This window comes from Anabrus simplex, chromosome 5, assembly GCF_040414725.1.
Source record: "Anabrus simplex isolate iqAnaSimp1 chromosome 5, ASM4041472v1, whole genome shotgun sequence".
NCBI lineage: Eukaryota > Metazoa > Arthropoda > Insecta > Orthoptera > Tettigoniidae > Anabrus > Anabrus simplex.
The window spans coordinates 46,062,404-46,079,230 of record NC_090269.1 but is presented as its reverse complement, the minus strand read 5'-3'; the positions used below and the strand labels follow the sequence as shown (position 1 = coordinate 46,079,230).

Here is a 16,827-nt window from a genome sequence, read left to right as displayed (position 1 = left end):
AACAAATAGTTGTTGAATCCAAAAAGAAGTCATGGGAAGATAGCTCGATAGCTACAGTCGCTTAAGTGCGGCCAGTATCCAGTATTCGGGAGATAGTAGGTTCGAACCCCACTGTCGGCAGCCCTAAAAATGGTTTTCTGTGGTTTCCCATTTTCACACCAGGCAAATGCTGGGGCTGTACCTTAATTAAGGCCACAGCCGCTTCCTTCGCACTCCTAGCCCTTTCCTATCTCATCGTCGCCATAAGACCTATCTGTGTCGGTGCGACGTAAAACAACTAGCAAAAAAAAAAAAAGGTAACTTGTTAATTTTGGATATTTTCTCTTATACACTTCATTAAAATTAAATGTGTTTTCCAGATGGTACAAGGAATGCGATGATCCAATCTCATTTTTCCAGACCGAATAAATTCCAAATTATTAAATTAACATTGACAAATTAAATATGTGATGTTCAAAACTCTGTTAGAATTGTAGGAAAAACTAAGTCACGTGTACCACCCCATTTGTTAGTACTGTTTTTATGTCACATCAAGATTCAGCAATAAATTAACGTAACGTAGCGATTATTTCCCATCATCATAGATGTCAGGATGGCACAAGTTTTATTTTATTTTGAATTAAAATGTCATAAGATTTTCTATACATCAAATATTCTTATTTTCCGAACCTCATGTCATTCCTGCCACTTGTATTTATTTAGCCAGTAATCCTATCGAACTGAGCACCCCTGCGGTGTCTCTTGTTCACCGGCAGACCTAGTTACGGGTACAATATTTTGAGCATCTTCTCAACGTAATAGGAAATCTTCCTGGTGGTGTTGTGAATAGCCAAGCTCATGGGGAGAGGGAAAATGATGTTGGTGAAATTACGCTTGAGGAAGTGGAAAGGATTGTAAACAAACTCTGTAGTCATAAAGCAGCAGGAACAGATGAAATTACACCTGAAATGGTGAAGTATAGTGGGAAGGCAGGGATGAAATGGCTTCACAGAGTAGTAAGATCAGCATGGAGTCTTGGTAAGGTACCTTTAGATTTGACAAAAGCAGTAATTGCACCTATCTATAAGCAAGGGAACAGGAAGGATTGCAACAACTATCAAGGTATCTCATTGATTAGTATACCAGGCAAAGTATTCACTGGCATCTTTGAAGGGAGGGTGCAATCATTGGTTAAGAAGAAGTTTAATGAAAGCCAGTGTGGTTTCAGACCACAGAGGGGCTGTCAGGATCAGATTTTTAGTATAGGCCAAGTACACGAGAGGAATAGACAGCTGTGTTTATGTTTCGTAGATCTAGAGAAAGCATATGACAGGGTACAGAGGGAAAAAAAGTTTGCCATACTGGGGGACTATAGAACTAAAGGTAGAATATTAAAATAAATCAAAGGCATTTATGTTGACAACTGGGCTTCAGTGAGAATTGATGGTAGAATGAGTTCTTGGTTCAGGGTACTTACAGGGGTTAGACAAGGCTGTAATCTTTCACCTTTGCTGTTCATAGTTTACATAGATCGAATGTTGAAAGGTATAAAGTGGCAGGGAGGGATTCAATTAGGTGAAAATGTAGTAAGCAGTCTGGCCTAGATGACTTGGTCTTAATGGCAGATTGTACCAAAAGCCTGAAAATAGGTGCAGTGAGTATGGTAAGAAAATTAGCCTTTTGAAGACTAAATTGATGTCAGTAGGTAATAAATTCCACAGAATGAATGTCAGATTGGTGATACAAAGCTGGAACAGGTAAATAATTTCAAGTATTTAGGTTGTGTGTTCTCCCAGGATGGTAATATAGTAAGTGAGATTGAATCAAGGTGTAGTAAAGCTAATGCAGTTAGCTCACAGTTGCGATCAACAGTATTCTGTAAGAATGAAGTCAGCTCCCGGACAAAACTATCTTTACATCGGTCTGTTTTCAGACTAACTTAGCTTTATGGGAGCAAAAGCTGGGTGGACTCAGGATATCTTACTCATACGTTCGAAGTAACAGACATGAAAGTAGCGAGAATTATTGCTGGTACAAACAGGTAGGAACAATGGCAGGAGGGTACTCAGAATGAGGAAATAAAGGCTAAGTTAGGAATGAACTCGATGGATGAAGCTGTATGCATAAACCGGCTTCGGTGGTGGGTTCATGTGAGGCGAATGGATGAGGATAGGTTACCTAGGAGAATAATGGTTTCTGTTATGGAGGGTAAGAGAAGTAGAGGGAGACCAAGACGACGATGGTTAAACTCAGTTTCTAATGATTTAAAGATAAGAGGTTTAGAACTAAATGACGCCACAGCACTAGTTGCAAATAGAGGATTGTGGTGATGTTTAGTAAATTCACAGAGGCTTGCAGACTGAACGCTGAAAGGCATAACAGTCTATAATGATAATGTATGTATATGTGTAAATTATTCCACACTGTGAAATAGAACATTTGATCATGTACATATTGTACCAGGAAGGCATAGGCCCTGGCACATACGAGTTATAAATCTTTATTCATGAGCAAACGGCTAAGTTACGATGCACGAACAGCTGTGCGAGAGAAGGTTCTCGTTCTCACTGCACTGCATGAGGGAGACCGCATGAGTGGAGCAAGGTCAAGTGATGTCAGCACTGCCTGTAGCTTGCCTCCCCTTAGAATTCTCTTGAAACCATTTTTAAGATTCTCAATGACTGGATCAATTAGTATGAGACCAACACTAAATTGTAGCCCATATTTTAAAAGTACAATCCTGCAAATTTGAGATCAATCCATCCAGTGGTTTCCAAGCTATAACAAGTTAAAGTTTGGGAAGTGTTATCACCCCTTCACTACCTGACTCAGAGTGCTGCTCGCAGCCGGATATAAATAGGTCAACGAACTGAGCGTATAGCCAGTGTGCATTGTGTTCTACGATTATGATAGAACGACGATATGCTCCATCGCGATCTGCGAAGACGTAGAAGTCACACTCGAACACTTTGAAACTGTGCAAAGACGTTGCAAGTAAAGTTTCTACCATGTCGTGACAAACGAAATGTTATAAAATCTACTCCAACTAAATCATCATTATATAATATTTAGGAGTATGTTAACCGAGTAAAGTTACAAAAGAAATTGTGAATTGAAGTGTCAAGTATTTCATTTACCAGTTAACGATATTGTGGACTTTGTTATTATGTAATTCTGAACTGGAACATTGACTGTGACAGTATTCAAAGCCATTGCGTGTGATAAACTAAATTTCTAATTTGTGACCATTTTAATGATTCTGTGACACATTTCTCCTATACTAGTACAATTGTGAACTGTGTGAGATACTATTCCACCAAACATTCAACAAGTAACAAGGCTAAATGTGACTATTTTTTTGTGTATTTTCTTGAACTTTCGATCACTACTACGAGAAACTAACTGAATATTAAGAACTTTTTATGACAATATTAAGTCGTACGGACTCGTGTTATGCAAATTCAATCATAAAATCTTCTTAATCTATGAACAGTATTATTCCAGAAACTGTTGTAGAGACTATTGTTAATGACATTTTTTCAAGTGTTTTATGGACTGTGATGATTATTCTACGGTCGAACCTAAGACATAATCAGTGACTATTACGAACTGTGACAGTATTAAATCCTCATTCTATAAACTCTGTGTGTGTGTGTGTGTGTGTGTGCGCGCGCGCGCGCGCGTGCACGCGTGAAAAACTGTGTTTTCCGTTTTGAAAATGATAGTAAGTCATTACCTCATTACTCTGACTTACAAATCATACTGTAATATTCTAAGTCACGTACTCAACACCGTAAAACAAACATGAGAATACGAACTGTGCATTGAGACTTGTGTATAATACTAATCTTAATGATAATTGAGAGCTCCATAGTGCCAATTGAACTTTCCGAACATCAGAAATTTTGGCAAAGTGTTGTGAGATTCTGCTGCATCGAACGTCATTTCCAGCATGGGATTAACGTGGTTTCATCGATCATGGTACCCATCGAGGCACGTTGACGAGGGATAATAACGTGGTATCTTCACTGAACGGACTTGTTATGCTGCTGGTGCTGAGTTCGAGCCTTGGCTGCACGCTGCAGAAAGTTTCAGCCACCAAGCCGCAGGACAGCACTTCACCAACACTTATAAGCAGATTCCAGGTGATTTTCTTATATTTTGAGTGAGTAATTCCATTCACTGACTTTTAACAAAGCACTCAGTTAATCACAGTGCTCCATCCAACAACAGAAAAGTGCTTCGTGTGAATCTCAGCTTGCTATTCATAATAATTTAAGAAGACTTCAGGTCTTGCTTTTGAACTGTAAATTCATTATTAAAATCTTGTATAACTTGAGGTAATTTCACGTAGATGAACTCTAGAGTTTGCAAGTGCATTATTTCATTCTACTTTCTTAGATGAACTGTAGGAGTATACATCAAGTGATCAAATATTTTTTATTTGAACTATCAACTTATTCATGGAAGTGTGTGTAAATATTATATTTAAAATATTAGAAAAACTGTAGGTCTGCATCATAAGTGATGGACTTATGAAATTCAATGTACAAAGTGTTATTTTGGTATTTAAATCTATTTAAAAGGTCTTAGATGAACTGTAAGGTGTTTACGATCTCCAAGAAAGTGATATTTTCTGGACATTTTAATCAATTGGATGTCTCAGAATACAACAGCATCGATATTTTATTTTGCATTTTTTTTTATATTGACTGGAAATTTGATTTTGAAGTTTCAACTGCAGGGTGATTTACATGAATATTTTTAATAAATATTGTCAAAAATATTCTACCATCTATTATTCGCCCTGCGATACTATCCATCTCTGTACCTGCTCCAATAAGTAACCGAACACTAAATGAGATCCTTCCCAAGCTCTGGCCCCATAATCATTTCCTGGTACAAAATGTATATTCACATGTACTGAGTTGATTTTTTTTTTTTTTTTTTTGTAAGTAGTGAATTAAGTCCTGACACGCACAATTGTGTGGGGGCTTTTTTTAATTTTTATTTTGTAAAATAAACTAAAAATATATGTATTTAAGAGCATGTTAGTCATTTTTTGACATACAAACAAAAATTCACACCTCCAGTTTTCTGTCAGGTCTGAAAGGATTATACTAGTTTTTACAGATTAATGACTCAATTTTTATTGACTAAGGTGGACCCTTTCCTTTTTACTGTTTCCTTTTAAAGGAATTTTATGTGATATACAGTCAATAAGGAACAATAAAAATATGAATTTCATGAACTGCACATAACAAATGAGTATATGGCATTGTATATGTTCCTTACAGGCATACTTTTCTCAAAAGCAAGTCAACCTAAAAATATAATGTTAATTGTAGTTATCCATGGGGTTTTTATCTGTTGGGGAGGTGAATGATATGTCATAATAACTAAAAAAAATAGTAACTGTGAGGATCGTACAATACCATGCGCTATTTTTTTTTATGAGCGACTATATAATTATAGGCCCAATTACAGCACTATGTAAGATCCAAAAAAAACACACATATATATGGATATAAAACTGAACATTATTTTAAGACAATATGTCATAGAGCAAGGTAAACATGACAATGCATTTATCCTTGATCACACGAAGTATGTCATGAATCCTCCATGTCTCTAAACATGACATTATAGACTGACAATATCAAATATCCACAGGAAGTGAAATTCACAACATTGAAGTCAGGAGAACATGGAGCCTATTCAATGGAATCTTTGAAGGCAAAGCAACAGGGAAAGTTATTATCAAACCAATAGTGTACTGGTACTCCTGTGGGACAATAGGGTTTGATTACTAAGAACATCCAAGCTTGGCATTAGCCAACAACTTGATATCTGTAGATAGGGTTTGCCAGTCACATATGTAATAACAATGTGTTGCTATCTTGAATGCTCATGTCAGATTGGAAAGCCAACCCTTAAGTTGCTTACAAACTTACCGACATCTGTATGTAACTAGCTCTACCCATTCACAGAATGTCAAATCCAAAAGCATTCAGCATTTCACTTCAAGTTGTTAGAAGTTGCTTTACGTCGCACCAACACAGATAGGTTTTATGGCAATGACGGGACAGGAAAGGGCTAGGAGTGGGAAGGAAGTGACCGTGGGCTTAATTAAGGTACAGCCCCAGCATTTGCCTGGTGTGAAAATGGGAAACCACAGAAAACCATCTTCAGGGCTGCGACGGTGGGGTTCGAACCCACTATCTCCCAAATACCAGATACTGGCTGCACTTAAGCAACTGCAGCTATCAAGCTAGGTACTTGTAGTTGTAGCAATGGTAAGGAAGCATTAGAGATATGTTCTGAATAGTAGTGAAAGTCCACGAAGTCAACAAGATCAGTATCAGCATTTGATTGTGTATACATAATCACCTTATGTCAAAATGGATTATCAACAAGGAAAGTTGCTCAGTAAGTGCAAGTTTATTAAGGAGAATCAATTTAGAAGTGAAATAACTTCAGAACAACAGATGGTGTTAACAATTTAGTTCCCACAGGCCAATTGAAGTTCTACAACTGTAGCCAATGACCGTTACATCGAACTACTGGCCCAGAGGAACCCTTGCAATGAGTACTACAGCACTCAATTCAACATTCTTGATGGTTGCAAAATTATGTGTGTCCAATTAAACTGTTAGGAACAAGTTGGATGATATCAATCTGCCTTCCCTAAAACCATTGTATGTTCCAGCAACTACATTTCAACACTATGCAACCCGTTACAGATCAGTGGACTCCCCATACTTGGTGAAGGTTTGTGTCCATCAATAAATGTCATGTAAGTCTTAATCTAAACTATCACAGACAATCCATTTGGAGGGAACCAGTGATGTCTCAGGCATCATGACTGACCTGTGTATCAGTGACGTGGCTCAGTTACAACCTGCAGTGGTATTACAAGGAGCCACTGTACATCTCACACGATTGTTCAGGACACTCTTAATCTCCAAATTACATGGATGTCATTCTCAAACCAGCAGCATAGTGTATAGAAGAGAAAGTTGCAATGAAGTGGACAGATGTTATTCCACGGAAGGACAGAAATCTCACTAGGATGGTTTCCAAGTTTTGGAAAGTAATGTGAATGTCACATAGCACTTTAGCACAATGCAAATTCCTGCCTTTAAATTTGGATGACTTTTGTTTCCTTTTTGTTTTACGTCACACCGACACAAATAGGTCTTCTGGTGACGATGGGATAGGAAAGGGCTAGGAAGCAATTGTGGCTTTAACACGTTCAGTGCGGATCACGCCCTGGGCGCGTGACGCTACCTTATAAGCACTTGCAGAGCACGCACCTAGCGCATCATGGGACGATTGCTAGGAAATGTGAATCACAGGTTTAACGCATGGAAAGAAAGTCTCTAATTTTCATCCCGCACATTGTGTAAGTCCCGTCTACTAGCAGATTCATCCATAGCCATATTTGCGCATGCGTATTCCGTTTGCCGCGTATTTCCTCTCCAGAGTTGTCATCATACATCATCATTCATTTATGGGATCTTTGAGCAGCAAGACCATTTCAATACGAGGTAAGACACTGCATTTTCTGTTTATTCATTCCTCAACAGAATTATGAGTGATTCTGCTTTTGAAATAAAAAAATCCACTACTGCAATATGTTCAGTAAAAGAAATGAACTTGAAATTGTCATTTATTCTTGCATCATATATGTGTATAACACGAAAGAACTTCTGTCATTTATTCCTGCATCATATTTATAAGTAACTTGAAAGAACGTGCAGTAATCATATTTGACTGTGTCGTGATGCTTATGTTATCATTTTATTTACATTTTTTTTCAGATGGCCGACAATGCGGTTCCTTCAACATCACGAGACCCACCCAATTAGCCAAAGTATTTCATTTTTGTTTGCCAAATTCTGTAACAGAGAAGTGTAAATATGAATATATTTATGTCTGTAACTTACTTTATGCATTTGTTTGCTATCCGCGGTAAATAATGCACACTAATCTACCAACGCGCGTGGCGCGTGATCCGTCTGGTGACCAGTATTATTTCTCGATTTCAACCAACGTGCGGGTCAAGCACCAGGCGCGTGAGTGGATAAGTAAACGAGTTCGATAGAACTCGTCCTACCAACGTACAAAACTTCGATACTTGCAACTTGTAAAGAATCCCACACAAATATTTTGCTCAGGTTGGCAGATATGTCACGCTCTGCTAACACGCAGTGAACGTGTTAATTAAGGAACAGTCCTTATATGCCTGGTGTGAAGATGGGAAACAATGGAAAGTCACCTTCAGGGTTGCTGACAGCAGGGTTAGGACCCACCATATCCTGAATGCAAGTTAATGAACCCAAACCGCATGGCCGACTTGTTTACAAAAGTAAACTTATAGCGAGATCAAAGTAGCATCACAAGATGATAAAAATAAATCCTGACAGACCAAAGAGACTTAACATCATACCAAGCAACTTCTCCCGAATGGCTAGTTGAACTTCTTCCTTAGAAGCAGCTGAGACCTCACACTGAAGATAAGACACTTTACCATCAGCAGCACGTAGACCCTGATATCGCACTTCAGCCTTCTCCACATGGTGAGGATTAGACTCTAGTCCAAGTACCTCATATCCATACTGATGATGTAGGACTTGGTCCAAGTAGCCCTGAAATGGAGAGAAAGCTTTTCGTACTATAATATAGCTGTTTTATGTGGAATCTGAACAGCAGGGACAAGGGTACTCATTTTAGAACTTCTGCATGTATGGTTCTGAAAAATTAAGCAAATAAAAAAGTAACACACAACAATGTTTTGATGCACTATTATGGTGCCTGGGATGCAAAAATTTGACAGAAAAATAATTTAAAAGTTGCACTAAAGCCATCACTACTTAGATCTAGTCTCACCCTTACAGCAGAGGCATGAACTACTGAATAAAGATGGCAGAGCAGCTAGTGTAGTAGAGATATGAAGAGCAAAGAGGTGTGGTCCATTTTTGTGGGTAAAAGGACATAGTCTGAGAGAAATTCGCAGGAAAATGTTGGGCGTGCATGGGGATGACTTTATGGACCATAGCAACATATCTCAGTGGTGTACGGTTCTTTCAAAAGTGTCATGTGAAGTGCCACATTCTGGGTGACTAACAACAACTGCAACACCACAGAATGTCAGAGACACTGAGCAGCAATTCTGAATGATTCCTGGATTCATCTACAAACCTTGACAGTGTAGTTCAGCATGTTGTATGGTAGTATAGAATTTTATGTATAATATACTCAAATTTCATAAAGTGTGTGAGTGCTGGCTGATGGAGAACCTAATAGATGAGCTTAAGGACCAGAGAACAATGGCATGCTTGGACCACTTAATGTATTACGCTGCTGGTCATGACTTTTTAGCAACTAGTGACAAAACCTGAGCATACTTCTATATACCTGAAAGAAAGCAGGCCTCTATGATGTTGAAATATTCCAACTCTCCAACACCAAAGAAATTCCGAGTATACAATGGATGCAATGAAAAAGTTTCTGTGACTGTGTTCTGGGAAATGCATGATGTTCTGTTGGAGGCATTTCATCCAAGATGGACAACTGTGAACACTGAAAGCTACCCCCCACCCAAAAAAAATACATTGTGCCCTTTGTGACAAATGCCCCAACACTGCATATGTCAGGCAACTCTACGACAAAGCTCATCTCTAAGTTGTTACTTCTTTTCATGTAAAACTCACTTTGGTTGTAAGGTGCTCCAGCAACCACCATAGAGTCTAGACCACACATTATTAAACTTCCATCTGTTTGGACCAATGAAGAAATTCTGGGCTGGCCAACGCTTCCAATCGGATGCAGAAGTTACATAGGTCATGTGCAGATGGCAGGAATGGAGTTCAGCGAACAAGGTATAATGAAACTGCATGCAACGACAAAAGAAATGTATCAGAAGACTAAGCTAAGAGATGTACTGTAGCTTCAATGCATAAAATTTTCTATTTTTTCCTACCTACAAAAGTTACGTGTTACTTTTTGATCCACCCACAGACATATTTTTACATCATCCTCAAAATGCACAACTAGCAATATGTCAACAAAAGATATGCCATATAAATTTCTGGTTAGATTTATATATTTACTTAATGATGTACAGCTTACTAGAGACTTGTTTTAAGTATGAAACATTTTGATAAACCATCAAATTTGCTAAACAGAATCAATAAGCAATAGATTGCTCCAGAAATTAGCTGATTAGGACAAGATCTTGATTAATATACTATAATTGTGGTAAATATCAGCTAGTAAGTGGAACAATGAGCTAAAAAGTTGTGAAAGAAAGCACATTAGACTATGCTGAGAAATAAATACAAATGTAACCTGAAACATAAGATGCATACATGGACTAATATTTTTAGTTCCACTCATTCCATAAAGAAGTCAAGAGCTGAATTCACTAAAATGTTCTTAATCCATTTTAACAAGCAACAGTACAATACAATAACATAAATACAACTTGGAAGAGTTTTCTAATACAATATCTAAAATCTACCACGGAGGAAGATGTGCCACTTAAGTCTAAAGAAATAATGTACGAGGCATATATGGTTGAAACATGGTCAGTGATGCATAATGTAATAAAATAAAGGAAAATAAACTCTGTTGGTTGAGTCGCATTAAAAAGCAGATTAAGGATGTTGTATCAAATAGGAGAAGGAGAGGTCAAGGAGGAGCCACTTGCAACTTGAAATGTCACCTACAGGTTTTGCTAAAAATTTGACGAGTTGCACGAGGTCAACTATAGCGACATCAGTTTAAGCGGCACCTCCTTTATAGCCTAAAGTATTCTGCTGTGCCAACACATTCCTCATAAAGAAAGTGTTTTTAATCCTTGCTTAATGCAACAAACATATGTGTATCTTAGATCTAAAGCTCCCATGGTACGTAAAGTTATTTAGTTCTTCTTCCAGGTTGAACCATGTTGTTGTTTTCTGTTTGCCAACCATCTTCAGTGCTGCCAACAGTGGGGTTCGAACCTACTATCTCCCAAATACTTGATACTGGCTGCACTTAAGCGAATGCAGCTATCAAGCTCGGTTAAAAGTAAGTACAATCTAAAATAAACTTGATTTTGTTCTATATCATTTTAAACCTCACTTGATCAATAGCATAAATCTTGGTTATGACACTCGTTCTGTCATGTGTGACATTGCTCCAATTTTAATACAGTATCATATGTGTAACAGCTCCGGCCTAATTTTAATACAATATTTTAATTGTACACGTACAGGGGTTACTTATTAGGACTGTTTATTTTAGATTAATACCAATGGCAAAATTCAACTAGTGGACTTCAAATTCACTAATTATAGTATTATAGACTGATAGATTTTTGCCTCTTTTGCAAAATAATTTGTAATAATACATAATATTTTTAAAGTGTTAATTTGATAGTATTTGCAATATACCTATATTGTCAATTTTAGTCTATGGCTGAAGATGACCCATAATGGGGTCAAAAACAGTCCAATTGTACAAGTGATTTGACGTCATATTAAATGGTATCGAATAGGTGGACCTTCATTTTAATTTCTTATTAATGCACGGATTATGCCAATCAGGTTGTTTAGCTCCACTTTTTAATTTAGATTTTGTGCCTTCTTTTTGTATGTTTTTGTTTCTCACTCTGTACCACACTCTTCAATAGCAAAACACATACCATAGTGGCATATTATAAAGCAAAAGGTTTAAATACTTGCACGTTTGTTACTAACTCTACAAACTCAGAAAATTCAAAATCTTAATATGTACATGACCAGTCTGCTCATATTTAGGATATTCACAGACCTGCCTATGTACTTAACTCCCTTTCTTTTTTGACAATACCTTTCTATGATTTTTCACCACTGTATTTATCTGTGAACATTATTATACACATACCATGAACAAATGACTCACCAGCCCAGATCCAATATCCAAAATCCTTCTGATGCGTCTTGATGAACATTCCTTGTGGATAAGAGCAGCCAAACGTGCTACTTCGTGCTGTTTCTTTATAGTAAGACCATGACACAAATGAGTAGGAATATCATAACCAGAATCATTCCCAGGCAGAGAATGTAAAGGAAGCTTTAAAGCCTGGCACTGTTTGCAGAACTCTTGTAGAGATTCAGGCCATGTTTCCTGGATCATTGAGAAAAGAAATCTTTATAGAGAACACAGGCAAGGGTACATTAGGACAAGAGTAAATATTTATAAGTAGATATTTTCACAACAAGAATATATAAACAATCTTTAGATGAAACTACCACTTGCTATTTATTTCCCACGAATGTAAATGAATATAATGTTTGAAACTTCTTCCTCACCCTTTTCCCTACTTCATTGAGGTTGGCACTTGATGCGGCTCAGTTTTACGACCTAATGCCCTTCCTGATGCCAACCCTATGTGGAGGGATGTATTCACTATCAGATGTGTCTGTGGTGTAATCATGCAGATGAAGATGAACACAAGCACCTAATCCCCAAGCCAGAAGACACAGTTAAAATCAAATCTGGGACCCCTCTGAATCACAAAGGCCAGTATGCTGACCATCCGGACTACTACTACTACTACTACTACTACTACTACTACTACTACTACTACTGCTGCTGCTGCTGCTGCTGCTGCTGCTGCTGCTGCTACCTCCAAGGGGACCAGTGCAGGTCTTTCAAACTCAGAAGAGGTAGCAGTAGAAAGAGGAGACAAGGACAAACATGAAAATACTGAAGGGCAAGGGCAATCTTATCATCTTCATGCACTGCCGTCTTCAAATAGATAGGTTCTCTCCCCATTGAACTATATCTATCTCTTTTCAACCCCCGACAAGCTCGTTTCCATTTCACAGCTTCATCAAGAGGGCAGCCATCAAGTCCTTCTTCTTAACCTCCACTTCCTGCATCAAGATTGAAAATCTGTCAAGATGGACCCTAAAGAACGGTGATGTCCACCCTCCACAAGAAGCTGGGAAGCAGATATCAGTTCACTGGTGGCTGAGAAGAAATGGAAGTAGAAACAGTGGCTGCGATTGGGGTGACTGCCCCCCCTTTGCATCCCCCCACTGCCACTTTGTGAAGAAAATAAATAAATTTTGATTCCATTTTATCCACCTAAAACTAGGAATTATAAACAAACATTTTACACAAAACATGTTGTCTTATCATCTAATTCTTTTCTTTCTTTCTTCTTCTTCTTCAGACGCCGTCTCCATATGGAGGTTGGCGATCCACGTAGCCAGCTCTGATTTTGACAACGCAACATGAAAAGCTTCTTCTGATGTATGTTTGTGCCAACTTCGAATGTCCTTTAGCCATGAATTTCTCCGTCTACCAATGAACCGTTTGAACCGTTTCCTTGTATCTTTCCTTCAATAATTAGCTATAATAATTGACACCGCTCACCCCTCATAAAATACCGTAAGTATTGTGTTTTCCTTTGTTTTATAATACGTAACAGTTCTTTTGGCTTTTTCGTCCAATGAAGGACCTCGACATTTGAAATTTTCAATATCCAAGGTATGCAAAGAGATGCATTACAGATACATTTCAAAGGCATCTATACATTTTTCAGTACTCAGATTCAGAGTCAATCTTTCATATCGATATAGGAGAATAGGGAATATGTAGCAGCAGATCATGTGGATTCGTAGCTGCAGACTGAGATCTGACCTTACAAAGAATTTCTTCATGGTAATGCATTGTTTCCTGGCCTGCTCAATTTTAGTTTTATTTCTCGTTTGGAATCACATTGGTCATTCAGCATGGTGCCCAAGTATTTGAAGGAGGACACTTGCTCTACTATATGACCTTCAATTGTGAGATTTGCTTGGATTGACTGTTTAGAAAACACCATCTTTTTTTTTTTCAGAAGGCTTAACATATAGGTAAAATTCTTCAAGAATACTTTAAGAACATGAGACATCAAACTAATCATACGATAGTCATCACATTGAAAAGAGTTGGACTTCTTTGGGAGTGGTATAAAATAATGTTGATTTCAGCCAGTCAGACAGTATCCCTCCTGAGATTTATATTCTGTTGAATAATGATGCTAAGATATCAAGACTGGTAGAATCCTGTTCTATCACTACATTGAGAACTTCAGCATACACTCCATCTGAACCCGTGGCTTTCCCATTCTTCTGAAGTTTTACAGCAGGCACAACTTAAATTCTTGTTACTTCAAGGCTAGTTTCTCTTATTGTCTCATCTGGTGAAGGAGGATCATTTCTGTCATCTTTGAAAAGAGTTCCAAAGTATTCCTTCTATCTTTCAAGTTTCCCTTCCACACCCAAGATGATTTCATTGTTGACATTTTTCAGAATTTGACCATACTGTTTCCGTTGCAAACCACAAAGTTCTTTCCCTTTCTTATGCAGGTTAAAATAATGGTGTTTCTCTCTCTGTACATTTGCCACACATCCATATTATCGGGCTTCCTTGCACTCTCTACGTAGCGTCTTGTGCAGGATTTTGTACTGAACGGGATCTTTGTTTTTATATTTTCTTCTTTTATTCATAAGTTCTAGAATTTCATCCATCATCCATGTCTGTTTTTTGTTATTGATGATGTACCTGATGTGAGTTTCCTGGATTTCAATTTTACTATGTTTTATGGAATTCCAGGTGGATTCTACCTCTGTTGGCCTAATGTTTCTTATTGTTTCCATCTTCTTTTCCAGCACATTTCTAAAATAAGTTCTTACTTCAGAATACATAATTTTCCTAGTATCTGTGTGCCTGGAAGGTTAGCAATTGTTTTAACTTATCTAAAGCGTAGCATTTTAAAATCCATTACAACTGGATTATGATCACTATTTACATCAGTACCAGAATATGTTTTTACAGATGTCACATACTTCTTCAGTTGTTGCTTCAACAAAATGAAATCAATTTGGTTCCTTATGATCTTTTCGTCGCTATCAGCGGGTAATGTCCATGTGTATAGCCTCCTAGGAGGAAGTTTGATGAAAGTGTTTGAAACACACAGATCATGTTCCGTACAAAACTGTACCAGCCTGTCTCCTCTTAAGTTTTCATCTCAAAGTCCAAAGCTGCCTATGATATTACCTTCCACACAGCCCCTATTTTTGAATTAAAATCACCTGTGACCAGCGTTATCTCTCCCTTCCTAGTGAGTTTCATTGCTTCTTCTAATGTGTCATAGAATGATTCTACTTCTTCATCTTCCTTATCAGCAGTTAGCACATGGACCTGAATAACATTCATGATCCGGTATGATGTTTGCATCCTCAATAACATTACCCAATCACTAAGTGGTACAAAATCCAGAAATGAGTTTGCGATTGCTGATGAAATAAGCACAGCAACTCCATACCTTTCGTTTCTTTAAATATTAAAAATTTACTTAATGGATATACGCACGAAATATCATTTGATGCAGCTAACAGTACAGTGCCAAGTAGTGGGGATTCGTGCAGTAGCGTGCAGAAGCACGATTACTATCTAACAGCACAAAACCTTAGTTGCGCACTAAATGAGTTCTGTATGCAGACAAAGACCCTGGAGAATGAGATATTATTCACCCGCTTGCCGCACACAGTCTCACTCAGTAAATGTGTCTGTATAGTTCTAACTAGTGTCTTACTTTGTTAGTTTGTAATCAAATACTAAATGGCTTTTTACTGCATAATCATGCCATACTTCTATTTAATTGTACCACATGTCTAATTGTTCCTTTACTGAAAGTTTATTACATAGTGTTACCGTGTTTTTGTGGTAGCTATGCGTGAAAGAAGGTGCGGGGTGGTGAACAGGTCTCAAGCTACTAAAGTAAAATTAATTTAAAATTTAACAAGGTTATATTTTCTTTTCAAAACAAAGAAATAACAAGCATGGCAGGTACAAAGTAGCAAGTCCAAAGGGTAGTTACAATATTTACAAGATTTGGGCTTCACGCCCTGACTCCACAATGCTAGGGCAATCAGCCCAGTTTTACCCCAAACACAAGTTTCAACAGAGGGGCAGAAAACCCCATTCATGCCTAGGAGCCCTTGCTCCAAATTACACAGAAAAGCCTCCACGAGGCGTACGACACTCAATTTTCAAAAGAGCCACTCGCTCTCAAATTTAAGCCTCTCCCAGGCCACACCAAACTCCACCTTCAAGTTGTCCTCAACGGACCTAAACACAGGGGTAGAATACCCAATCTACTGAGGTCTATAAAATGAAAAGAAGGTTAATTAAATGACCTCTAAGGTAACAATTTGAGAGGAGGCGAACTTGCACTCCTAATACACTTTGATTAAGACCTACTTGGCACTAGGCCGTTAATACAAGGGCTAATCCCATACTAAAGAGGTGACTTAAGAAGAGAACAATTTGTTTTACGTTAACGAAGAATAGGTTGAGAAAAATAAGTTCACCTCAAAACAATATGAGTGGGAGCTCGAGAGGGTTAGCACTCTCTATCCCAGTATGTAGCTTTAAAAGAGAATATATGAAAGAGTAGTTACATTTAGGAAAAGGTTACATGGTGGAACGCTTAGAACCCGCCCCGAGAGTTAAACTGCTGAGCTAGCCAAGAAAGAAGTTATTAATTGGCCATTACCTTGTTGTTGACCGCTGCCGAGGGAAGAGGCGCTTCCCGCCTCCTGCTATGTACTTTATACACTGAAAGATGGAACAGAAGTGGCCTGGAGACCCTAAAATCAGCAGTTTAAATACTCTCGCGGAAGGTTCTAGGCGTTAGGGGAATGAAAACACCCTCCCACGAGGATTTTATTGGTTGATCAATAAACCCCCTACACAATACTAAGAAGAAACACATAATTGGTGGAAAATTAATTTAAAAAATTCGGGATAGGCTAGATTTAA

The 16,827-nt window shown here is 38.0% G+C and overlaps 1 protein-coding gene across 2 annotated transcripts in view; it reads right to left on the bottom strand.

Annotated features, from left to right (window-relative positions):
- The window catches only part of LOC136873727 (presequence protease, mitochondrial), a 111,970-nt gene that overhangs the window by 24,714 nt on the left and 70,429 nt on the right, over window positions 1-16,827 (bottom strand). For both annotated transcript variants that reach the window (XM_067146876.2, XM_067146877.2), the window contains exons 4-5: window positions 11,911-12,135; window positions 8,432-8,630 (exon numbers count right to left, since the gene is read on the bottom strand). In XM_067146876.2, the coding sequence (XP_067002977.2) occupies window positions 8,432-8,630; window positions 11,911-12,135 (424 nt within the window). The remainder of the gene's footprint in view (window positions 1-8,431; window positions 8,631-11,910; window positions 12,136-16,827) is intronic.